The sequence below is a fragment of the Carassius carassius genome, chromosome 10, assembly GCF_963082965.1.
Source record: "Carassius carassius chromosome 10, fCarCar2.1, whole genome shotgun sequence".
NCBI lineage: Eukaryota > Metazoa > Chordata > Actinopteri > Cypriniformes > Cyprinidae > Carassius > Carassius carassius.
Genome location: NC_081764.1, coordinates 25589422 through 25616763, shown reverse-complemented (window position 1 = coordinate 25616763; position 27342 = coordinate 25589422). Strand labels below are relative to the sequence as shown.

At 37.5% G+C, this 27342-nt stretch overlaps 1 protein-coding gene across 1 annotated transcript; it reads right to left on the bottom strand.

Moving 5' to 3' along the window:
• Window positions 1-354: 354 nt before the first annotated feature.
• On the bottom strand, window positions 355-26864 carry LOC132152002 (BOS complex subunit NOMO1-like). The gene is made up of 31 exons (XM_059560618.1): window positions 26714-26864; window positions 26146-26260; window positions 23907-23952; window positions 23637-23737; window positions 23437-23543; window positions 18692-18764; window positions 18355-18507; window positions 18118-18255; window positions 17351-17440; window positions 17009-17114; window positions 16709-16859; window positions 16408-16585; window positions 16179-16320; window positions 15959-16090; window positions 10313-10449; window positions 10113-10200; window positions 9968-10031; window positions 9720-9815; window positions 9402-9602; window positions 9170-9252; window positions 6861-7020; window positions 6543-6669; window positions 6314-6436; window positions 3658-3785; window positions 2886-3027; window positions 2693-2776; window positions 2480-2590; window positions 2276-2377; window positions 1974-2093; window positions 1289-1381; window positions 355-1174 (listed from the first exon to the last, which is right to left on the bottom strand). The coding sequence occupies exons 1-31, from the start codon at window positions 26836-26838 to the stop codon at window positions 1043-1045; spliced, it is 3648 nt and encodes a 1215-aa protein (XP_059416601.1). The 5' UTR covers window positions 26839-26864; the 3' UTR covers window positions 355-1042.
• Between the last annotated feature and the right edge of the window lie 478 nt (window positions 26865-27342).

Here is a 27342-nt window from a genome sequence, read left to right as displayed (position 1 = left end):
ACCCCACTAATGAAACAAGAGGATTTTTGATTTTGTGATTTAACAACTAGATTATCAAATGTTTCCATTTAATTTTTCAAAATATATCAAAATATATTTGATGATGCATCCTCCTGTACATGCTAAACCAATTTACAAATGTGCTTGTTTCTACTTTGCAGTAAATGCATCTTCTGTAATCTTCCTATACATCTGGGAAAAGTGGTCAGTTACAGTACATAACTCCTGGAGGATTATAACATGTAAAAAAGGTTGATTCTTGAAAAAAAAACACATAACATTTTTGATAAAACATAAGATAGATTGCCATTTAGACACTGAAGGCAAGAATTTAGTTCCAAAACACCATGAAGATTAATTTCAAAAACACTTTATTATTTTTTTCTCTCTATAACCATACACATTATCAAATTAATGCAGTGGAATGAATATGTATTGAACCCATCAAATGGTAGCAGCAAGTCGATTACCTTTAAGGAATTAAATTTTAGTTGTTTTGTGGCATTTAAAAAAATGAGGGAAACTAAAATCCTACATAATTAATTTAGTGAGTCAATGTCTATAAATATCAATATTTTAAAATGTAAGGGAAATAACTAATTCTAAAAAACTGAACTGATAACATTTTTTTTTTATCTGGAGTAAGGATTTAATAAAATCTAGTCACTCAGTGTACTATTGGAATCATATTACTCTTTAAACTACTGAAGAAAAAAAAAAAGCACACACATATGAAGTCTCTTAAATCAGCCATGATCCCTGAGTAGTCTCTCACAAATATAAATACACAATCTCTGGGCCACATTGACTGTAAATTATAGGGATCTGTGTGTCCAGGATACCACAGTAAAAGAACCTTCGGTCATCTGAGATGAGCAAGAATAAATATGTCCAAAAAACTTGGCGACCCCAGATGAGGTTGTTTTTATGATAGGATTTTATGATCAGACCAACATGGTCTTATGTGCTGTCTGACACTGTACGCTTGTGAGATCTGAATGCAGTGACTGGCTTGGCCTTCTTATTAGGACATACTGAGGTCTCATGTACGTCTTGTCTTTGGCCTTTTTGATTGGCGCTTGGCTTCATCCAAAGGCAGTCCATCCCCGCTTGTCTGAGCGAGTCCTCGAACACCCTGGATCTGACTGACCATATGGAGAAGAAGTGGGATCACCTGGGAAAGACATAATATCATTATCTACATAATATCTTAACAACTGCAGCTATTATAAATGTCAATAATTTCTAAGTGGCTTTGAACTATTTTCAAAGAAAAAGCAATAGGTACCCGCTCATGATTATAGACAGCAAGCAACAACAGTAATGTCAGGGGAAGGGCGATGAAAGATCCCTGGGCAACATCCTGATCTGGAATTTTCCTCTGTGGAAAGCCGAACAAATTCATTCAAATTAAATCTCACTTTGGGCTTTAAAACACAATAATTAATAATCAGTCATATTTTCAATGCATTCAGCTGCACAGACACTATTGATTACTAAATTGAGCTGAATAAAGATACTGTTACCTTCTGTAAAGCTGCTTTACAGCTGGATTAAACTGGTTTCATAATTTATGAACTTTGCAACACTGACACTGTTATCGAACAGAATCACCACTGAACTGAATAATGACACCATTGTCTTCTGAGTTGCTTTACACTTGTACAGTGATTAATTCTGCAATATTAACATGGTTATTTTCCTGTTTTCTACTGCACAACTGCTTTGTCGCAATCTGTACAGTATGAAGTGATATATAAATACTTTTGAATTGTCTTGAGAATAACAACCTAATTTTATATGAAAGTCATACTCGTGAAAGCTTTCTGAGAGCAGAATTTAGATCCTTTCGACACCAAATGCTAACAACAAACACTGATGAATGATCTATTCACACAAATCTTACTGGTCAGCACAATCTGATCACTGGACAAAGAAAAAAAAATGGATGTCTTGTGTGAAAAGGTTCTTACATTAGGGTTAAAGGTTAGTGTTACATGTTTGTGGTAACCAGAAGACGTGAACGAGACTTGTGGGAGTTTGAAGTCATACTGGGATTGAGAAAGTAATGTGTGCAGAATCAACACATAGCTCTGCAAGAAGAAAATAACATTTAATTAATAAATGAAAATATCTGACTATTTTAAGATTTACTTAAAAATCTAAGTACTGGCAAATTAATATGAATATTGTAAAACAGATTATAAAAATAGGAGCTGTTTAGAGGAAAACAGTAAATATAACTGGAACAGAGGGGTGATTAGTATGGGTCTACCTCTCCATCCCGTGGCAGAGGGGCAAAGTGGAAGAACATGGACTGGCCAAGAGACACACTCTGAATGGGATTGTCAAGGTTGTCACTCTTGCAGAGCTTCACCTTCAGAGGAGTTAAAGATTTTATCAAATATGAAAAACCATTTCAAAGGAGTATATATATATATATATATATATATATATATATATATGTTACTGCACCTACCCAGAGAGTGGGAAGATGCTCAGAGGAAGTGATGACATTGCCACTCAGATCAAACTGATTGATCTGTCTGAAGGCGATTATGTTTATTCCTTCAATATCAGTGTTGCCCACCTAAAACCATCCCAAAAATAAATACATGAACAGAAACTTCAAATAAAATATGTAAAACAAAACAAAACAATACAATAAGGCAAATAAAACTTCAATACTCACCTTGATGGGTTTGTGTGGTGGTAATGCTCTCTCAATGTGATCATTTCCCTCTCCTCTCAGCTGAATGTTGTAGTTACACCCAGGCTGACATTGATCATGAAGGAAAGACAAGCTTTGTTTAGGATCTTAAAACGTATGTTCTTGTGAACTTTTCATATAGTTTGTCTAAGAGTTTTCTCTTGTGAAGTCTCACCCGCAAGCCTCTGAGTCTGAAGCGGCCCTCTTCGTCAGTAACCGTGTCCTCACTGTACACGCTGCACTCTCTCTGCCCCACTGCCTCCACAGCGACACCCTGCTCTGCATCGCCTCCTATTGACTGCACTGTTCCATAATAGCTGAGACACATCAAAACGCACAAACAGAAAATTTACCTCACAATGGAAAGTGCATGTTTAAAATTTGAATTTTTTAAAATAAATTGTTCGAAAGTGACAGTAAAGACATTTATAATGTTTACATTTACATACATAATTGAGTTCTACACTTTAGATTAGTGCTGCACAATAAATCGCATGCAATATTTAATGCTGGTTCTGTAATCAGAGGTAAATCTCCATCTCCTGCACACTTTCACATGGAGCAGCATTTACTACACAGAGCCATTGTTCACTGACAAGCTGCGCAACACCACGTTTTAACCATAATTTGCCATTTTTAAGCAATCACTGACTGACGCAGCAACCTCCGCAAGAGGGCGCACGTTAATAAAGATCACACTACAGCCAAACGCAAAGACTTGAGTGGAGCACCTTATTTTATCTAAAAATAAATAAATAAATAATAATAATAATAAAAAAATTCCCTATTCAGTAAGAAAGCTAATTATTATGAAACCAATTGAACTGCATTTTCAAGCACTTTATCCAAATTCCAAGCATTTTTCAAACCTTGAAAACACTGCATTAAAATTAAACCAAGGATTCCAAGCACCCGTACGAACCCTGTATTAAGCAGCACTTGCTGACCTGTAAGCTGTTTTGAAGCCAGTTATGGGAATATGGAGAACCTGTCCTTCTTCTACTGTGATCATTTGTGCTGAGGGCTCAAAGCGGAACTCCTTCATCATGGGCTTGAAATAGTACTGGCCAGGACTCTGAGATGGAGGGAGGAGGAATTAAGACAATCTCTAGGTATTTTATTGTATGGTCAAGAAATATGAAAACATTTTCAAAAAATCTTCTTTCATGTCCCACAGAACAATGTCATATAGCATTAGTAGGGCTGGGTGATAATTCGATAACGATAATTATCGTGATATAATAATAATAATAATTCCTTAAATTTATATAGCGCTTTTCTAGGCACTCAAAGTGCTTTACATTGTCGGGGGGTATCTCCTCATCCACCACCAGTGTGTAGCATCCACCTGGATGATGCGATGGCAGCCAGAACGCCCACCACACACCAGCTTATTGGTGGAGAGGAGACAGAGTGATGAAGCCAATCAGCGGATGTGGGGATTGTTAGGAGACCATGATTGTCAGAGGCCAATGGGCAAATTTAGCCAGGATGCCGAGGTCACACCTCTACTCTTTTCAAAAGACATCCTGCGATTTTTAATGACCACAGAGAGTCAGGACCTCGGTTTAACATCTCATCTGAAGGACGGTGCTTGTTGACAGTATAGTGTCCCCATCACTACACTGGGGCGCTAGGACCCACACAGACCACAGGGTGAGCACCCCCTGCTGGCCTCACAAGCACCTCTTCCAGCAGCAACCTAGTTTTCTCAGGAGGTCTCCAATCCAGGTACTGCCCAGGCTCAGCTCTGCTTAAAAATAAAAAATAAATAAGTGAAGTGACATTCAGCCAAGTATGGTGACCCATACTCAGAATTTGTGCTCTGCATTTAACCCATCCGAAATGCACACACACAGAGCAGTGAACACACACACCCGGAGCAGTGGGCAGCCATTTATGCTGCGGCGCCCGGGGAGCAGTTGGGCCTTGCTCAAGGGCACCTAAGTCGTGGTATTGAGGGTGGAGAGAGAACTGTACATGCACTCCCCCCACCCACAATTCCTGCCGGCCCGGGACTCGAACTCACAACCTTTCGATTGGGAGTCCGACTCTCTAACCATTAGGCCACGACTTCCCAATTAGCTTCAGTGGGAAACCAGTCTTGGGCTCCAGGGTGATATGGCTGCTGATATACAGTACAGACCAAAAGTTTGGACACACCTTCTCATTCAAAGAGTTTTCTTTATTTTCATGACTATGAAAATTGTAGATTCACACTGAAGGCATCAAGGGCTATTTGACCAAGAAGGAGAGTGATGGGGTGCTGCACCAGATGACCTGGCCTCCACAGTCACCGGACCTGAACCCAATCGAGATGGTTTAGGGGTGAGCTGGACCGCAGACAGAAGGCAAAAGGGCAAACAAGTGCTAAGCATCTCTCGGGGAACTCCTTCAAGACTGTTGGAAGACCATTTCAGGTGACTACCTCTTGAAGCTCATCAAGAGAATACCAAGAGTGTGCAAAGCAGTAATCAAAGCAAAAGGTGGCTACTTTGAAGAACCTAGAATATGACATATTTTCAGTTTTTTCATACTTTTTGATTTAATTCCATATATAATTCCACATGTGTTAATTCATAGTTTTGATCCCTTCAGTGTGAATCTACAATTTTTATAGTCATGAAAATAAAGAAAACACTTTGAATGAGAAGGTGTGTCCAAACTTTTGGTCTGTACTGTAATTTTTCCTCGATAGTAAGAGCTCGATAAACGCTCGATATAATGTTTATGCATCAAAAGCGTACAAAACAGCGCGACTCATTTGAATCACGCCACATGGACCGTTTATCCGATCGGATCAAAGTTCAAACTACAGATGCGCAAGCTCACTAGAGCAGATGTGTTTCCTCGGTCACACGACACTAACCAGAGCTGTTACATCTAGTGTGAAGCACTTTAATTCAGCGATGAACACAAATGACTCAGTGATTTAAACTAGTTTAAAGCCAAACAGGAGAAATAATGTGTGCAACGAGACAGTAAAAAGGCTTTTCAATTGGATTTACAGTAGTAACACTCATTGCACCATTATATTATGGCAGAAATTTGGGATATGCACACTGAATTTTATTAAAAGAGTAATGGTATAATTGTAGTATGTATTTGTGAGCACGTGTGCATTTACAAATGCATAAAGTGCAGCATAATTTGAAATCATGAGTTTAAAGTGTAAAGCATTCAATTCACATGGACTGACCGTCACACAGAGAACACATGATCATGCTGGATAAAAATGCACACTTCACAAGATCTCACAGCTGGATTCGACTAAGTTTGCAAGGTTTGTGAAATTAAATGTTCATTAGCTATTCAAAGATTTGTTTAAATGACATAAATGCGTATTTGCTTAATCCCGGCGGCAAACGAGGAAGTATTATAATGTTTGCCTTTCTATTACTAATAATATAAAAGCAATTGTTAAAATACTTTTTGTATACATTAATTCCTTTGTTTAACCAATTATTAGACAGACTTCTATCCATATTAGACAGAACTTTTCTGGCTTTAAAAATTTTACATTTATCATGATTATTGATATCGACTGATGTGTAAAAAAAATTATCTTGATAAAAGAAACAATTACCTTTAGATGTTTTTGGCCATATTGCCCAGCCCTAAGCAGATTAGGAGGCCAGTGTCCTGAGTTAGCATGTTTGAGCGGAAGTTTGCCCCACTGAGAGACAGCAGAACCCCAGAGAGAGGAACACCATCCTCTGCCTTTATCTGTGGCGCAAGAAAAAAAACCTTAAACCAAATGAACCATTTTTGTCCTACAAATGAAAATACTTGAAATGTGATAATAAAGTGAGGACACTAATGTGACACTGACCTCAAAAGTGACGCCTGCCAGGGCAAATGCCTTGAAGTCTCCTGTGTTTCCCTCCACTGGAGTCAGGACAAAGCCCTCTTTACTGGCACTGATGTCATACAGAGAGTCACTATGTAGGGGTCCAACACTGTTTTTAAAGAGGGAAAAAAAAGGAATATTCATTTTTCAGCCATAACGACTCATTTTTACTTCTAAATAGGCCAACAGTCATTCATGCTGGCATATTTATAAACCTTGCTTTTAATCTAATATGCATTATTAAATACATAGAGCTAATAAATAAAAGAATGCAGTCTTTTTGTGAACAAATGAGATAACCTGTAGGTTCCGGTTTCATCCGTGAGAACTGTTATGAGAGGGGTTGTAGCTCCTCTCTCCTTAATGGAGATTTCCACACCCTCCAGGGTAGGCGAAACCTGCCCTGTGAGGAACAGCCCTGCCCGGCCCACAATCTCCACCATTTGACCTGGGCAGTTCTCTGTTAAAACATTGTTGTATATCAGATTTCAATATAAACTGGGGTAAGTATGTGTGCTTATAATTAGGACAATACATTAAAATAATATCATAAGAAATACCAGTTGGCAATATCAAGCAGCATAACAAGATGTTCTGTACAGCTGAATATAACCAGAAGCCTGGTACATTCAATTTACAAATGGCAGCGCATGCCTCTTTATGTAAAAAATTAGGTGGATATTTTTTCTGGGTCTACATCAGGTGTGTCCAGTTCTCTTCTGGAGGCTCACCTTCCTTTAGAGTTTCGTTCTAAATGTATCCTGAACCAGCTAATTGAAGGGTTGTGGCTTTGCGTTGTTTCACACTCTTTGAAGAGTTAAATTCAGAATTTATTTATTTGCTTCATATCTCTTGAAGATCTGTTTATGATTGGTATTCAGCAGACTAGCTAAAATAAAAAATGTACTGTCAGAAAAAAAAAAGAAACAAAAAAAGGTAAGTTATCCTTAACCCTTGTGTGGTGTTACTGTTATTCAGTCAGTGTTCGTGGGTCTGGTGGACCCAGTGCATTTTGGGGTTTTTAATTCAACAATCAAAAATTTTATGTTAAAATACTCAACAGATGTTTACTTCATCCCAATTACAAGCGATATACACAGCATATATGCTAAATATTCGCCTTTTACCTTTGTTAGATCCCATTCATGAATTAAAGTGCTACAATTAGCAGACAACATCTATTCATACAAAGAACAAAGCTGATATTTAAAAATTATTTACAGTAGGAAATTTACAAAATATCTTCATGGAACATGATCTTTACTTAATATCCTAATGATTTTAGGCATAAAAGATTTTTTTATTTTTTATTTTGACCCATTTAATGTTTGTCGGCTATTGTTAAAAATATACCCCAGCTACTTAAAGGTACAATTTGTAAGATATTTGCAGTAAAATATCCAAAAACAACTAGGCTAGTGTTATATATTTTGTCCAGCTGATTACTAACAATATTGTGATGAGTGGGGCGGGGTCGAAAGACGTGGGAACAGGAGCGAGGCCGGTGGAGTGATTGGAAATGAGTGACACCTGCTCGACCCACTGGTCTCGAGTCCCACGGAGGAGATGGAGGGATATAAAACCGGAGCGACGACAGTGACGGACGAGAGAGGACCAGGCCTGGGTTTTAGTTTGTGTTTGCTTTTTATTTGTGTGCGACAGTCGTCCACGAGGGGCTGTTGCGCTGTTTTGTGTTTATTTTGATTATTAAAGTTTCAGTTTGATTGTCTGCCAGTTCCCGCCTCCTTCGTCCCGATGATTGTGAAGTTTTATCGTTACAAATATCTCTAATGTTTTCAACTACTTGTAAATCATGAGAAAATTTCCATTTTAAACAGTGACACGGGGCAGTGCAGTCACCTGTCAATGATGTTAGTTACCCTTTGTTACCGCCTTTACTGATGTAGAAATCACATGACAACAGTGGACAAATGCGGAAGTAGCTTCGCGACAAACTTCAACTAGAAAGAGATGCCGATCTCGCTTGTGTTTTACTCGACAGGTGAGTTGTTTTGATTCGTATCTTTACAGAAAATGTATGCTATTATAACGATCAACAAGATTAGTATTATGTGGCATACACGCCAAACGTGGTACAACGCGTCTCTAGACCCGCGCAAGGATGCGTCTGATCCATAGTCTGATCGCGTCTTTGCATTGACTTTGTATGTAATCTACTCGCGCAAATCGTTGAACTCGCGTTAAATCCATGATTTATCTTTCCGTTTGATTGATGGCCGTCAGCGGTTGGGTAGAAGACAACAAATCCCATCATTCCACGCTCCTTCTTAGTGTCATCAAACCACGCGCGATTGTTATTGTTTTGATAGTGCGCCCTCTCGTGGCAGGTCCTACAACCTGTACCTTTAAGACTGGTTTTGTGGTCTAGGGTCACATACATGCTTTTTCTATTGATATGAATCAACTGCGTGAATTTGGTTGTTGGAAAGTGTCATTGTGGATTTCCTTTTGACATAGCTTGATAAATATCAGTTTTGTTCTTTGTATGAATAGAGGTTGTCTGCAATTTGTTCCATATTTGTTGTGAAAAGACACACCATGCATTTATTAGTATAAAATAAAATGCTTTAAAAAGGTTGCACTATAACCTCCAGTGATTGTAGCCTCTACTTCAGGAGGGTAAAACAGAAATTCTTTCGATGAAGGTGTGACTGTGATCTTCTCCCCAGCCCTGAAATAGCCAACACATCGAAGACATAAAATTAAGACCATGAAATTTGTGACTGGTAGGAAGAGTCTTCTTTTCACATGATTTAACAATATTTTTTCTAACACAGACAGAAAAGGAAAATACTTGCAAACATTCTCCAAAGATCCTACCGTGCCCAGTAGGAGAACTCATAGTGGAAAGGCTCATGGAGTTCATCTGGTTTCTCTTCCACAGGGGGGCTGTTCTCGTCTCCTCTTTCTTCCCTCTCCTTTTTACGGGCAGCTATTTCCAGAAGCTGCTGCTCCCATCGCTGCTCCTCATTTGAGCGCAGGGGCCCCAAAACCAAAGCAGGCTCACTCTCAATGGAAGATCTGCCAATATGAAACAAATATCACCCCAGGTGTATGGAAGGCAACAGCCAGAACACAAAACAAAGAAGATATGCAGTACTCTTTTAGAAACCCATTATAATGCTTCCTCTCAATTACTTGATGGTGACAGTGACATCCAGCATCTTATCAGTGGTAATGAGTCCCGTCATATGGTGTCTAACAGCAGTCAGGGTTAAAATGCTTGGGGCAGACCTAAGGAGTAAGGGCAAAAAAAAAAAAATTGCCCATTTCATTCAACAATGTTAAACAACATGCAAATACTGCAAAAGCACCAGATCAAAAGGTAAAAAGCTGTGGCAGCCACTTTGACTTTAATAAAATGCTTGGCACCGGGAGTTACATACGTGTTGTAGGTGTAGTAATCTTGTTCAAACTGGTGACAGGAACGTGGAGTCACTTTATAAAGACCTATGATTAAAAAGAAATATGTTTAGCACTTCAGGCTTTATGGACTTAATGAACTTACAAAACACAAAAGGCTGAGCTCACCTGGCTTGGACAGACAGAAGCGATTAACTCCTTTGGACAGATTGTAAATGCCAACGTTCTCTGGTGAGCTGCCATCTTGGAAAAATTCCTACAATTTTGGACAAATAAGGAATCATCAGCAATACTATTTTAGGCTTGTAACAGCTGATTGTGGCAACTATGTGTTCAGTGTTTAAATATTGAATGTTTTTAGGCCTTACCAGAGTAATGGCATGGGATAGTGAGCAGGGCAGCAAATATCCAGTTTGTCTGAACTCCACTCCCTCCACGTATGAGTCAAGTACATCTATCTCCACTGACTTTTGCTTCCAGCACCACTCTTCTTGTGTGATAGACACTGTGATAACCAGAGTTTGTTAATTTTTTTCCTTAATCTGAATGTCTATACTGCTGAAAGGCACACTTAGTTTACAATATATTGCAATTTATTAAACTTTCAACAATATAACAAACAAATCAAATTAAATACAATGTAAAATCCAACATTATTTATAATTTTGCTATTGCTCATTGTTGGTTGATGCTTGTTGTTGATGCATCAATTGGTATGATGCTTCATGCTATGCTTAGCTCCTCAATTTGCCGGTGGAGGGCTTGGCCCAGTAATTGCTGCTTGCAGCTATATTTAAAAGATATTATTGCTCTTTAAAATTATAATATAATATCCTATCTTATGTTACTATACAATAGTAATATTACAATAGCAATGTATCAGATTCTTAAAGGGATAGTTCACCCAAAAATGAAAATTACCTCATGATTTACTCACCCTCAAGCCATCCTAATTATATAAGACTTTCTTCTTTCAGATGAATACAATTGAGCTCCTTTCACACTGCCATTCCGGCAAATACACGGGTAAAGTGTTTCGGCAATTGTTCCCGGGTCGCTAGATTTTGCACTTTCACGCTGCCAGTGATTACCCGGGATATGTGCGTGCTTTCACACACAACCTGTAAAGATCCCGTAACGACACGTGACATCAGGGCGTGACGTGTAATGTACAAGTCGAAAACGTTAGGCACGTTATACTTTCACTGAAGCAAGCGAACGATCTCGGTGCAGCGCGTAAAGTGAGGAACTAACTGATCTCTGCTTCATTACAGTTTGCACATATTTTTTTGTCGCGAACGTTGATCTTCCTTCAAAACAGCCGGTTAAAGAGTCGTGTGATAACGCGCATCATCACTTCGACACGGCATTAGATCTGGCTTTTGTTCACACAGCGCTCGTCCCAGGTTGAACCCGGCAATGTTACTAGGTCCCTGACCCGGGTTCAATGCTGGAATCAATCCCGGGATGTGTTTGCTTTCACACAGAAGGTGACCCGGCAATGTTACGGCAATTTGCCGCGTCCGACGTGCAGTGTGAAAGGGGCTTTGGAGTTTTATTCAGAAATATCCAGGGTTTTCCAAGCTTTATAATGTAGTAAATCAGTGTTTCCTTTTTTTCTGGGGACCCACATTTTAAAGTCGATAAATCCTTGTGACCTAAAAACATTAGGCCCATATAGTTCATATATCAGAAAGAGAATTTATGCATTAACAAAATATGTATGACCATTTTTAAGGTCAGTTAAGCTTCCACTTAAATATTTAAAAGAGATACAGATATTTGACAAAGCACAATTATTTTTTATTTACCTGTTGTTGACAATAAGTAAAATGCAGAGGTGAAATGAGAAAGGAAGAGTTGACAGGGCATCTCATTGTTTTCATATTCTCATCATTAGTGTACACAATTTATACTTAATGAGACAAAGTGCAAAATAGGGCAGTCAATCATTTATTTTTCTTCCTATCATCAATAAAACCAGACAGAATCAATGCATGCCTTTCATATAACATTCAATGCTTTGCACATCTACCAGAATAATATGAACAAGTTTCTTACTGAAATATTTTTTGAGAACTTTATGCACCTACTGTAATATACACATTTTATAAAGTGCACAGTATGACAGGCTCTCATTTTTTTGTACATGAGGAGAGTGCAACACGCATATCAGGTGCAGCATTCAGTCTATTCCTGTATTTTGCCTTTATTTTTGTTAGAACTGAGAACCCAACTTCACATTTGTATGTAGTTGTAAAAGGAATAAGCAACAGTATGCTTGCCTTGCTTAAGACAGGGTATTCTACGGTGGCCGAGAAGTGCAAAACAAATCACAATTACAAAAACAAAATAACAAGTCCAAAAACACAACGACAATTCAGAAAACAAAATAACAATTCAAAAAACACACCGACAATTCAGAAAACAAAATAACAATTCAGAAAACACAACGACAATTCATACAAAACGGAAAAGGGAGGTATATTTTGAGAACGACATACTTATCGCTGATTGGATGAGACACCTGTCAATCAAAAATAAATTGTGATCAACTTTGTTGAAATCTAATGTTGAATTTTGCTAAAATGGAACACATTAAACGCTATTTTGAAGAAGGACATTCATATGCCATCATTGTGGACATGCTGGCGACATACCACGACATTAAAATGAGCTTGCGCTCATTAAAAACACACCTGAAGAATAATGGTATGTTCAGAAGAAAGAACTATTCGCCCATAGACAAAGTAAGGAATGCTATTATTGCAGAGCTGTGTGGACCAGGACAGTTGTTCGGCTACCGGACAATGTGGTTAGTACTTCTGTGTTTTCTGAATTGTCGTTGTGTTTTCTGAATTGTCGTTGTGTTTTCTGAATTGTTATTTTGTTTTCTGAATTGTCGTTGTGTTTTTGGATTTGTTATTTTGTTTTTGTAATTGTGATTTGTTTTGCACTTCTCGGCCACCGTAGTATTCAGATGAAATGCTTACCCAAAATGATGATAATGTCATTTTTATGGCTGGTTGCCGAGTGCAGAGCGCAGCTAAAGAACAAAAAAAAAAAAAACGGAAGAAAACGACGAGCTCCCTCATGCGTCTAATTGGGGACCTACACATATACATTTTTAATCAAGAGTATATAGCACACTGAAAAATAGTGCTCGACTTGGCGACCCATACAAAATCTCCCGCGACCCACTTGTGGGTCGGGACCCCGCCTTTGGGAATGACTGTAGTAAATGGTGGTTTAGACTTAAAATAAAATGCATCCATCCAGCATAAAAAGTACTCTACATGGCTATTGGGGGGTGGGGTAGTAAAGGCTTTCTGAGGTGAATCGATGCGTTTGTGTAAGAAAAATGTCCACATTTAAAACTCTAGCTTCCATTAACTGTCGTATGCAGGATCACAAGAGAGTTTCAACAGATGACGTAGGCTTAGTATAAGCTCCGATGAAAAGTATGAAAAAAATGCGAATGCGCAGAGGAGACAGCAAAACAAAGCACTGGTCATGGATTAGAAATACAAAACATACAACATACAGGTGCATCTCAAATCAGAATGTTGTGGAAAAGTTCATTTCAGTAATTCAACTCAAATTGTGAAACTCATGTATTAAATTAATTCAATGCACACTGACTGAAGTAGTTTAAGTCTTTGGTTCTTTTAATAGTGAAGATTTTGGCTCACAATAAACAAAAACCCACCAATCTCAACAAATTAGAATAAATAAAAAAAACATTTTTAGTGAATTGTTGGACTTCTGGAAAGTAGATTCATTTACTATACATGTTTCTCAATACTTGGTAGGGGCTCCTTTTGCTTTAATTAATTATTGCCTCAATTCGGCATGGCATAGAGTTGATCAGTTTGTGGCACAGCTTTTTTCTCATTTTCCTCTTGACAATACCCCATAGATTCCCCATGAGTTTGCTGGCCATTCAAGCACGCCAACACCATGGTCATTTAACCAACTTATGGTGCTTTTGGCAGTGTGTGCAGGTGCCAAATCCTGCTGGAAAATGAAATCAGCATCTTCAGCAAAAGGAAGCATGAAGTGCTCCAAAAATGTTTGGTAAACGGGTGCAGTGACTTTGGTTTTCAAAAAACACAATTGACCAACACCAGCAGATGACATTGCACCCCAAATCATCACAGACTGTGAACACTGGACTTGGGCTATGAGCTTCTCCACCCTTCCTCCAGACTCTAGGACTTTGGTTTCCAAATGAAATACAAAACTTGCTCTTATCTGAAAATAGGACTTTGGACCATTGTGCAACAGTGCAGTTTTTCCTTCTCATTAGCCCGGGTAAGACGCCTCTGACGTTGTCTGTGGTTCATTCCTTGACACATTTGTGTGTGGTTGCCCTTGATTCCTTGACCCCCGCCTTAGTCCATTCCTTGTGAAGTTCACTCAAATTCTTGGATCGATTTTGCTTGACAGTCCTCATAAGGCTGCGGTTCTCTCGGTTGGTTGTGCATCTTTTTCTTCCACACCTTTTCCTTCCACTCAACTTTCTATTAACATGCTTGGATACAGCACTCTGTGAACAGTCAGCTTTTTTGGCAATGAATGTTTGTGGCTTACCCTCCTTGTGAAGGGTGACAATGATTGTCTTGTGGACAACTGTCAGATCAGCAGTCTTCCCCACGTTTGTGTAACCTAGTGAGGCAAACTGAGAGACCATTTTGCAGGCTCAGGAACCCTTTGCAGGTGTTTTGAGTTTATTAGCTGACTGGCATGTTACCATATTCTAATTTGTTGAGAATATGAGAATATTTGGTTTTTGTTAAATGTGAGACAAAATCATCACAATTAAAAGAACCAAAGACTTAAACTACTTCAGTCTGTGTGCACTGAATTTACTTAATACATGAGTTTCACAATTTGAGATGAATTATTGGAATAAATGAACGTTTCCATGACATTCTAAATTATTGAGATGCACCTGTGTATAAGCTAGATCTTATGGTTCATAAAGTTTTAATTATGGATATTTTTCTTAAACAAATGCATCCATTCTCTTCAGAAGGCCTCTATTAACCCACAGGGCTGTGTGGAGCACTTTTTATGATGGATGGATGCACTATTGGATGACAAAATCTTAACCCTCATTCACTGCCATTATAAAGCTTGGAAGAACCAGGCCATTTTTTTTTAACTCCAATTGTATTTGTTTAAAAGAAGAAAGACATATACACCTAGGATGGCTTGAGGGTGAGTAAATCATGGGAAGTCATGGGCAGTAATTTGTAATTTGAGTAATTAACGCGTTATCATTTTAAAAATAGTAATTAGAGTATAGTTACAAGCTGAGGTCTCTATAGATAACTGCCACGTTACTTTGCTGATAGAATGCCAAGTTTTATCATCTAGAGATTGTAAAAACTATGTAGCACACGCACTGTCGAGTCAAGTGCCAGTGGATTAAAGATCTGCTCCTTTGAGACCCGATGCAACAGCAGCGTGGGATGAGACATGTCAAAAAAAACTATTCTGATTTGAACCTCGTGACATATAAATGCGCACATCAGCCCGATCACTTTATTTAGCGTTCATGTAAACACTACAATAAGATTCATCAATCGGAATGAATTCAGTCTGATTGAACCAAAAATTTTGCATTCAAATGTAGCCAGTGTTACAAGTTTATTCAGAAATACTTTTAATATGCTGAAAAGGTGCTCAAGAAAGATTTTGTATTATCATCACAGTTAAAAATGGTTGTACAGCTTAATATTTTTGTGGAACCTTGAAACGTTTTTTGTTTGACTCTTTGATGAATAAAAAGTTGAAAACTAATAGCATTTATTTGAATTTAAAAAAAAAAATGTTTTTTAATAATCTAAAAGTCTTTAGTGTACTTTTTATCAATTTAATTTGCTGAAAAATATATAAATTTGACCGAAAACTTTTGAATTTTATTTTACATATTTTATACTTTAATGGTAGCCATCTCTTTTGCTCATTAAAATCCAGACAAATCAAAACGCTTATAAAGCGCTTACCTTTGTACTTTCCGGGTAAGACATTATTTAAAGTAAAGCTGAGAGTTTCACTGCTACCAGACAACTGGAGGTTCTGTCTCTCTCCCTGTCTGCTTACAGGCTGAAGAGTGACTGTCAGATCTCCACATGCCACTGATGGGACAAATCAATCACTTGAGCCAAAGACAGAAAACACATTTATCTAATTGAATTTGACAGCAGACATTGAAAACCAGCTCACCAAGACAGGACACGGAGCCAGAAACAGATGCTATGAACTGAGTGAAGAGAAGGTCAGTGATAGGACGATCCACGAGTGAGATATCGAGAGAGTATGGCTGAAGAGTAAGCCCAGCCTTCACATCACTATCAGAGAGGGTCACCTGTACTGCACACAGCAATCTAAATTAACATGCAATTTTCTAACTTTAAAGTCATGTTGAGTCACAACTTCTCATTAATCTCATTACCTGTACACTGTAGTCTCCTGATTTAACTTGAAAGCAGAACGCTCCATGACGGTCACTTTCGACAGTGCGGAAAAAGCCCTGATCCTGTCCCCGAGTCGAGAGCGCAACTTTGTAGTGCCCAAGCTGTTTAACCGTCTCAGGAAGATGGGTGACTGAGATGTGACCACACACGCTAAACCTGAAAATGACAAAGTGGGGCAAATATTTCAAATCTGACCCCTAAAGATAGAGGACCAAGACCTAGTCTTTGTTTATCCTCTGAACACAGTTTTCTGAGGATGATTCTTGCCTAGATACTCACCCTGCAGTAATGATGTCTGGCAGCTGAGGGGTGCTGGGAGCAATCTTCACAGTGATTGGCTCAAAGAACATCAGCTCCTTGCGAGTGTTGATGGTGTAAGTGCCTGTGGTCATATTCTCCAAACGAAATGAACCATCTTCTTTAGTCTCCACTGTGAAAGAGATCAAGGAAGAAGCAAAATATATGCAATGTGTAAATTTACCATAAATGTGTTAATTAAGCGTGAATTGTGGAGTACTTAGGATATACCCTAATATGCCTAATTATGTTAATTTTACTGATGTGTATCAACACAGTTACCTTTAAATTGGTTGTTAAGTGTTACTACAGCATCTGCAACACCCTCTCCATTGGGGCTATTCAGAACTCTGCCCATCACTGAGAATCCCATGACCCGGAATATTGGCTGAGAGAAAAAAGAAAAGAAAAAAAAAAGAAACCAGGTTAGAAACCAGGTTAGGCTGCTGAGAAAGACAATTTTATACATTATTTATTTACTTATTTTTACTAATTATTATTTAATGTCCATTTGAAAACATTATGTAAAAATTATTATAATTGTGTCCAACCCAAACTGTCAATTAATGTGTTAATTCATGTCTCCATATCTGTGAAAACAAGTCAAAGAAATGAGAAACTCACCTCCAACGTTAAACTGCTGTGTTCCACTTTGAAATCCATACGAGAAGGAGCAACGTCAAAAGTGATTCTCTCTCCTCTGTAATATGGGACCTACAATTCAAGAAGAGACAAGTTTAAAAAAGACTGACATCTGTACTTTATCTTAACGTCATAAATAAGGCTGCATGAGATGGATGAATCAATATGATCCACACAAAGATCTAATCTAACCATCATTCCATCATATTGCAGTGTGCCAAAAAAGCAGCATTAGAAGACCTTAATAATTAGGAACATAAGCATAATTTGGAACATATCTTAATAGACAGTCAAAAACCTATGACTGTGCCAAGTCATTTGGTGCTTTAAAAATCAGTAGAAGAACTTTAAAAATAAATCCTTACATGAACAGGCAATCCATGAAAATTACATAAAACTGATGTAAAGTCATCTCCCTTTCTGGACCTGAAGTGTTCTGTAGAATGTTGTATCAACTGAGGTTTATCAATACACTTCTTAAACAAGTCAGATTTTAATAGTCAAGGAGAGAGAAAATAAAAGCATGGATGAATCTGTTTCTTGCATTATGTAGAATTCTAAGATGAAAAAAATTACCAAAATGACTTGTTGTTGCCAGCTTGTTATTCTTTTCCTTGCACAATTTGAATTGTCAGTAATAATGTTATTCTGGTAATAAGACATTATATTTTATTTCATTGTGAAATTATATACATCATATAAGCAGGCATGATCAAATAACATGAAGGTTGGTGACAATAAATTCTTACCACAGTGTATTCACCACTGCGAAGGCAGGGGAATGAGAAAGTGCCATCCTCAAGAGACTGGGAACTGCACAAATACACAAGGGAGGGGTCGCTGAATAAAGCCACATCCACAGGAGCCACATTGCAGCCACTGATATCCTGAATAAACAATAAATTAGTTTAAAGTCTACTGGATGACAGATGATGAGTTGGACCATGTTTTTGTGGTCGGGCTATGAATCTAATAAAACCTTTTACCTCCTGTGTTACACTGGCAGAGTAAAGGAGGAAGCTGACTCCTTTCATAGGTTCACTATCACTCTGCACCTCTCCAGAGACATCATAGCCCTTTACCACAAGAGGAGCTGCGGCGGGGGCATTTTCATTTGACACAACCACAGTGGTTGAGCTCTGTGAGGGAACAAAATAGTGAACAGTATAGTGAATTGTACGTTTTCTTAGGGGGAAAAAAAACGCTGCATTTACTTTTTAATTAAATGCTTTGACATAAATGTAATGTAAGAACATACATTACTGTAGTGACATGAACATCTTTCTTCAGGTGTTGTCACATTTGTCACTGAGTACTAAATACCTGCTCCATGGTCCATGAGGCATGGGAGGCGGTGATGTCATAACTTCCTGGAAGCAATTTGAGGAAAGTATACCTGCGAAAAATCAACACAAACAGGGTAAGATGTTTTTATGTATATTTGTTAAATGGTATTTATGGACACTGGATATTATTTTGATGTGAATAGTTCAAGACAGACCCTTAGGGTAAGATGACCCCCCCGCACCCCCAAAACAGGATATTGGATATTGTGGCTGGTGTTTTTAAAGGGGTCATATGACGTTGCTAAAAATAACATTATTTTGTGTATTTGGTGTAATGCAATGTGTTTATGTTGTATAAGGTTAAAAAAAACACATTATTTTCCACATAACGTACATTATTAATGCACATTACCTCTACGCCTTTCTAAAACGATTGGATTTTTACAAAGCTCATCATTCTGAAAAGCGAGGTGTATGCTGATTGGCCATCTATCCAGTGCGTTGTGAATGGCCGAATACCTCAAGAGTGTGACGGAAATGTTATGCCCCTTACCCTACTGTGATGCCGTGTGTCCCGGCCTGACAAGATGAAACCAGTAAAACCCATTATAAATGAGGCATTTGTTGCATTCAGCGGGGACATAATTACTGATTAAAAATGACTTATACTGTCTTTTTACGCATTGCGTAACATGGTGCATAAACATAAAACCATGTCTGCATTTGTGATCGCAGAAACGACAAACAAGTGCTACTCTACAATGCGCAAAACTCGCATCTGAATCATCAGTGGCAAATCCTTTACATATAAAACGTACTTACAGACTGTGAGCCAGAAGTACCAGACTGTCCTTGCAAAGTTGGAATTGCCCAACTTTATAGAAACAGACACCAGCATTGTAGGCTACTCTCTCAGGAAACAGTCCTTGTCCTCCATTAAATGTGCTGTACACATCTGAATATTTGGGTTGAATTGTTCCAGAACAGTGTTGTAAATATAAAACCACTGATTTCTAGTTGTGTCCTCTTTTGAAAGGCCAAACAAAGTAGTTTTGCTTTCACAATGAAACACACAGCGTCTCCATAAGATGGTGGCAGCGGCAACAGCAAGAATAAATGTTATGCCTTCTTTCTTTGCATTTGGGCAGTGTTATGCAAATCTTCCGACAAGTGATGTAGACATGTGGGGGCGTGTTTAAATGAGGCATTTTTGGCAGGCATGGTTGACTTAACTTTTATAAAGAATATCTTAATGTAGAATATCTCAAGAATAACGATGGATTTGAAACTTTAGTCTGCATCTTTAAAGATCTTTTTTATGCACCAAGAGCTTGTAACACTCCAAAGGGAAAGGAAAACTTTAAATTGCATCATATGACCCCTTTAATATAATAATTAGCATAATTCATGGAAATTTGTATTTAATAATTTCAGGAAAAGTTGCAAATGTAAAAAATATTATTTCATATATTATTTCATAATGTTACTCAAAAAATTATTTATCAATACCAATGGGCCAATGGAGTAATGCCATTCAATCTGAATTCGTAGTAGGGCTGAAACGATTCCTCGAGTAACTCAATTACAAAAAATGGAAAAAAAAAACGTGGAATGGCACGGAATTTGCCAAATTATGAATGAATTAATCAAAAATATGTCATTGCACTTACATCAAATCACAATATGGACTAATATCTGTAAATATTAAGCCGGAACAGTCTATTTAAATATGAATCCTGCATGTTCTGCATGTCTCTGTTAATGAATGGAGCAGAAGCGCGTCTTCGTTTATTACAGACACTGAAGCGCGTGTGACGCTCGCGGTGATTTTAGCATCTGCTGTCTCACTAAATAAGGACGTGAACACATGAACAACATCTCCAGAACTGATCTGACAGTCACTTCATGAGCATTTGACCGTTTGATTTGAGTAAAACTAGCATCACATCACATACACAGAACTGTAAAGGTACGTCAACCCGTCAAAATAAAAGTCCGCTTTAGTTTAAAAGACAAGTATTTGCCAGAGATGTATTACTATTGTTCAGCAGAATGTACATAGCCTACTACAAAAAAAAAATCAAACATTATTTTTTTAAAGGTGTCATGTGCAAAAATTGAGGTAAAAATATACAAAAAATGACCTACACGCATCAAAAGTATGAGAAGAAATAAGGGCGATGATGTCATTAAAAAAATGTCAAGTTATAGTGCTGCAGAGATATCAACCTTAATTAGCAGTAGCATTACTAGCCCCGGCCCGACAGGTGTCGTAATACCAGTTTCGGCCATGGGAGGCGGTATGCGGGCAACATAACCACCAGCCAACCTGCAATACACGAATAACTCGCACGGCTTGTGGGCGTACCTGAACCTGATGTAAATCATGTGGAAAGTACAGCCCACTACTTCATTTCAGTTCAGGGAAGAGAGTGCAAGGATGACTTAAGCCCTTGGCAAGAGACCACCACCCGCTACAGGGAAACAACCGCGCTCGGAATCACAAATCAAATCCGATAAGAAAAGGAGCCGAACCAGAGTAAACATCGGCACTGCTTTCAATCACTGGAGACAACTGATGGACCTGAAAGAAATGAGGTTCGACACCGAACTTGCAACATTTCTTTTGGATTGGTAAGTTAGATGCTGTTAGTATTTCGCTAGAAGTTTGTTTTATATGTTTGTGTATTTTTTTTTCGAGAAGTTATAACATGTAATACATGAAATGTATCGAAGGCTGTTCTATAAACATGCTAATGTTAGCGATGGCTAACCGTAGCTGCGTTTGATAATTAGCTAGCTATAACTTACCCATTTTTTTATATCATAAGTAACCTGCTCTGTCTAGTCTCTGTGTCCTCTTTGCTTCGTGGTTTTTCTGTACGTGAGAAAATTGATGTGTTGCATGAAAGCGTGTGAAAAGAGTCAATTGCGTGTGTCTCACGGTGAATGCTTGAGAGTTGGCAGCTCGGGTTACGTTGGTTGGCGCTAGCTTGGTCAACATCAGCTGTCTGATGTTGACAGAAAACTGTCTGTCAAATTAATTTAATTCAAATAATGTGTATATACAACTCAATGTAATATGAACAAAACGAATATGAACATATTCACTGGTAAAGGTGAAGGGGAGTAGCTTGAAGATGTCATGTTTCAAAATCACTTCACATCACCCAACGTTCCTCTGGAGCAGCGGTTCTCAATTCCAGTCCTCGTGCCCCACTGCTCTGCATATTTTGCACGTTTCTCTTTGTTAACACACCTGATTCAGATAATCAGCTCGTTAGAAATGAACTCCGTGCATGAACTGTTTTTCAAATGTTCATTGCTCCCTACTCTCTGAGCAGGGGAAATCTGTTGACCTCTCATCATTGACCTTACCTCACATCGAAACATTCATTCACTGATTTGTGCTGTGCAGCGTCTTTAAACATGGACAACTGTGACATCATATACCTCTGTAAATCAATACAATTTAAATTCACGTCTTGCACACTTCAATGCACTTTGATTGGAACATATAGCTACGTTCGCTTCGAACTGGAATCATGGCTGAATATCCTGTGATGTCCACTTCGCAGGGCACTAATGTTCAAATAGAACAAATGTCTGAAGCTCTAAGAGAAACGTTCAAAATGTGCAGAGCAGTGGGGCCCGAGGACTGCAATTGAGAACCGCTGTCTTATAGGCTTCAGCTATGCTCTAGGGTTGTTGTGATGGTAGGGGCGGAGCATAGAGACTGCCGTTTCTCGTTTGTTACTCTAGAGTAGACAAATTCACTTTATTGAGGCATACTGCCCCCATCTGGTATGGAATGTGGAGTATGACTTGATTTTTTTGCCAGATATGACAGATGGCACCTTTAAAGGTTTAAATCACACAACATTTCTTTCATGTTTTATTTTTAATAGTAAATTCCCTTTGTTTAACAAAAATTCAATTATTTCAATAATTAAAAGATAAATTAAATTAATGTTTTATGTGTTTAATGTGCATCTCAGAAAATGCTTTATTTAAAACCCCATCTGAATGGCACTTAAAATGCACTTAATTCATCTGTCAACTTTATTGTCATTGTTCACAGTACAAGTACAGACAGAGAAACAATGGGTACTAATTGAATGTTTATTTTTGATGTATGCATTGCATTCTATGCATTTAAAAAAAATTAAAATATTTTTTTTTTCTAAAAAAAGAAACTTAGTTGTTCATTTTAAGAGACCCAGGAGTCTTATTTTCTCTTGCATAATTAATATTGCACTTTAATTAAGCAAAAACACATTTTATCCGATTACTCGATTAATCAATGGAATTTTTGGTAGAATACTCGATTACTAAAATATTCGATAGCTACAGCCCTAATTCGTAGTCTACCGCCATTAAGATATCCTTAAAATAAAAATAAAAAAAACTATGTAATTCATAGAATTATATAGTGTAATTCAGATCTCTTTGACTGTGATTAATTATCTGATATACAAAATAGAATATCTGACTTCATATTTTAAATGATAATATAAAAATAATAACAACATAATATCATATTATATAAATAAACAAAATTCAAACTTTAATTCCAGACACTTCAAATTCATACATATGCTTGAGAATTTGACACATGATCAATCTAGAGGATCTACATATTACAGATTGACCTCTTGTTGAATGTAGGTTTTTTTTAAATGACTTGTTAAAGCATTGTGTGATGTTGCAATGCTGCTGTAGTATCTGAAGACATTTTGCATGCTCAAAGTCTAGCTTGACCACTACACAATATCTACTCACTGGCCTCCAGCTTGTGTGAGCACACTCTGAAGGACATCATCTTCTCCTGCTTTTCTCAAACTTACTTCAACCCCTGCAGGCCCCAATAAATGCCCTTTACTAAAGACCTAAATGAGGGAAGACAATTATCAGATATTTTCAATTTTTTTACCTTACCAAAAACTGAATTAATAAGTCAGCTGAATAAAACTTAAACTTACAGTTCCCAGGACTGAAAACCCAGTAAAAACAAAGTTGATGTCTTGTTGTTTAGTGCAGATATCTGTAATTCCATCTACATGCAGGTCCACAGTTGTTGGTTCTGCACACATATAATGTTTAACACAATACAGGTGAATAGTGAGTCCACCTTAGTGAACCCCGGACTGATCAAGAGCAGATTAAAGACAATACAAGTACTCTGAAATTGAATCATTCATGATTTTATTGCATGATTTTATTGCCACTTGATATGTGAAATCATTTCTTACCAAAGCTCCATCCTGATGGTGGTTCTATCTTTATAACAAAATCACCCTGTAAAAGATTGTAATCCCTATTAACACAAACATACACACTTACCACCAGGCTAAATTTTAACAAATGAAAGCATTCATTAAAGGGTTAGTTCACCTGAGAATTAAAATTCATCCATCTTCTACTCACCCTCGAAGCATCCTAGATGTATGTGACTTTCTTCTTTCAGAATAATCCAATCGGAGTTATATTAAATGTCCTTTCTCTTCAAAGCCTTTCAATGGGGTAAACAGTTGTTTGTTGTCAACAGTTCAGAAGACGGGAAATAAAGTGAGCGCATCTTAATAAAATGTCCCTCACACAGCTCCGGGGGGTGAACTAAGGAGCCCTGTAGCAAATACATGTGTTTTTTTTCTAAGATAAATATCCAGATTTCAAAGTAAAAAAAAAAACTTTTTGGGGAACCGGAAGAGGTTCAGGCGGATGTCGTAGTTTGTCATCACTGCATCACAAAATGCTGGTCACAAATTAGAAGCACAAAACGAGGATTTGTAAAGAAAATCCTCAGAGGATTTAGAAATAAGCTAAGAGAAAACTGGTTTTCCTTTGCTAAAGTAAGGAAACGTTGTTTCCTTTGCTACTACACTTCCCAGAGGCGCACGCACGATGCATACGTCTTCCATCTTCCGCCTGCACATCTTCCGCGTACCACAGTCGGCAGATGTTAGAAAAAAAAGTGTTCATTACATTTGAAATCTAGATATTTATCTTACAAAAACGCATGGATTCGCTATAGGGGAACTTTATTCACCCCCCGGAGCCGTGTGAGGGTCGTTTTATTACAGATGTGCGCTATTTATTTCACATCTTCTGAACTTTTGACAACAAACACCCGCTAACCCCCATTGAAAGGCTTGGATTAGCAAGGACAATTTAATATAACTCTGATTGGATTATTTTGAAAGAAGAAAGTCACATACACCTAAGGATGCTTCAAGGGTGAGTAGAAGATGGACAAATTTTCATTCTCAGGTGAACTAACCCTTTAAAATTACTAGAATCTATTGTGGGCCATATGTATATGTTGACATTGTGACATTCATCTACAGTAAGTCACTGAGGCTGGAAACTGCATCTCTGATGATGTCATTTAAGGTTAAGCTGCATGTTTAAGGATGACATACTGCATTGTAAGAGCCTGTTAGGCAGTCCCTCAGCCCACTTGACTCCTGTTCCAGTTAAAAATAGACTGGCATGTCAAAGATGAATTTTGCCCCAATTTACACCAACAGAGAAAGATTGCAGCAATTTGAGAGTCCTATGTCAATATGTGATTAGTTTAAACTCCCCTGTGAAATCTTCCCCATTCTGCAGATTAGGGCTGTACAATATATACAATTTTGTGATATATCCCAAATGAACTCTTAAGGGCAGTGATATGCATTCCAATTTGATATTAATGCAGGAATCCAGAAAGTTTATGGAGATGAAAAGAGCAGCAAAACAATTACAAATATTTATATTAGTTTGATAGTCTTTAATCTGTGCATTGTTTGGCGGAGAACCCATGGATAGATAGGATAAATATGTTCTGCCAATTAAGTACAGAATATAAAATCATGCCTTTATTTGATTAATTGAGTTATCAAAGAAATAATGTACAGATTAACTGATTATGAAAATAGTTTTAGTTGCAATCATAGAGTCCAGCCATTGTTAAAACAATTATATATATTATATTATTATATATAAGCCATATGAAAAAAAAGTTTATTTGGTAGTGAAGAAAGTAATGTTAAATATAAAAATTGGAATAGATTAGTGAAACTAGAAAAACTGTCAAATAGAAAGCAGAATTCACTCAGCCCATAATTTGCTTATACTGATGTTGTCTATCATTTTGCACAAGTTCACTGTAAGTTAAGCCTCTTCTTCACCATTTGATTGCCATTAATGTTAGATTATACTTTTACAGAAGGTCGTTTTGCTTAGTTCTTTACCCTGAAAGGCCTACCACATTCATATTGGATGCATTATTAGGCTTAAAAATAAAAAAAGATGCCAATGTATATAATTTTCATCTATACTGTGTAGCCCCTACAAGTGTAGCTACCTAGTGGTGAAATGTCTTCAAAAAAAAACAAAAAAAAACAAAAAAAAAAAAACCTTCCTTATGATTCAGCACAAATGCTACAAGACATTCTAAAATGACCTTGGATGTCTGACAGCCCATGCAGCTCTAGGTTACAGTACCTTGTCATAGAGAGGGATCATGAAATAACCATTGATTGGTGCACAGTCAGTCTGATATTTCAGAGAGCCCTGCTTAGTGTACAGCTTGATCTGTAAAGAACACAGCACACACATAGTAAAAGATGTTCATCGTAAGCTCATTTTGTTTTTGGCAATGTTATGGTATTAACATATCTCAGTGAATTATAACTAAATATAACATGTAGAGTATTTGATCTTAAAAAGAACAAAATAAAACTAAAATAATGTGCGTATGTACATTATTACACGTGCAGTATGTAATAGTGTAATAAACGTTATACATGGACTGCTCGTCTAAGTGTAAGCAATTAATTCAGATAGTTTCAGTGATTAATTTAAGTGAGGCAGATCTGTTATAACAACAATAGTAATCACGACAGCCATCTTGCGATCTATAACCAATATCCAAAACTGTTTAGGACGGCAGATGATGTATATATCAGAGCATCAGTTCATTTCCGGAACGTCTTGCGCTAGCTAGACAGCTAACGTTAATCATTTTTAAATCAGAACTCCCAAGTCTTCTTACCTCAATGACAGAGTTAATTAATTAATTTCCACATCTGACTTGACAAAACCCCCGCAGCCTACCAAAATGTCATCAGTGCCATTCACAAATATCACATTAAAAAAAGATAGAATAAGAATCGCTAGCTCCTTAATTCCACCCATTGAGCAGCGAGCGCTTGTGTAGCGTATTGACGTACGGTGCACTTGGTTCAGATGACTTCAGCCAATCATTCTAATGGCAAATCATTTTTAGTTCTTTCCTATTGGTCAGTCACGACCGGTGTCTATATTCTTTATTTTCACTGGCTGTTTCAGGAGAGGAACTCGAAAATCTGCGGATAATTAGACATTAGAAATATATATATATTTTTTTAATTGTTTTAATTCTGATATAGAATGGAATGTTAGACAGTATTTCTCAGACAAATCGCATGATATCTTAAAACTATATATATATATAATTAACATATTAACAAATTATTATACACAAATTCAACTTAGCAGGAAAGCAGTAGAGCGCCGAGCCAAAATCTCTACCTGCTGCTACCTAACATCAACAGTAGGTGGTGCAATTGGATGTTGTTTATGAAGACCAAAGACAACGAGCAACAAAACAAGAAGCTCTTAACGAATGACTTGAAAAAATGGACCAATCTCAGCAACCAC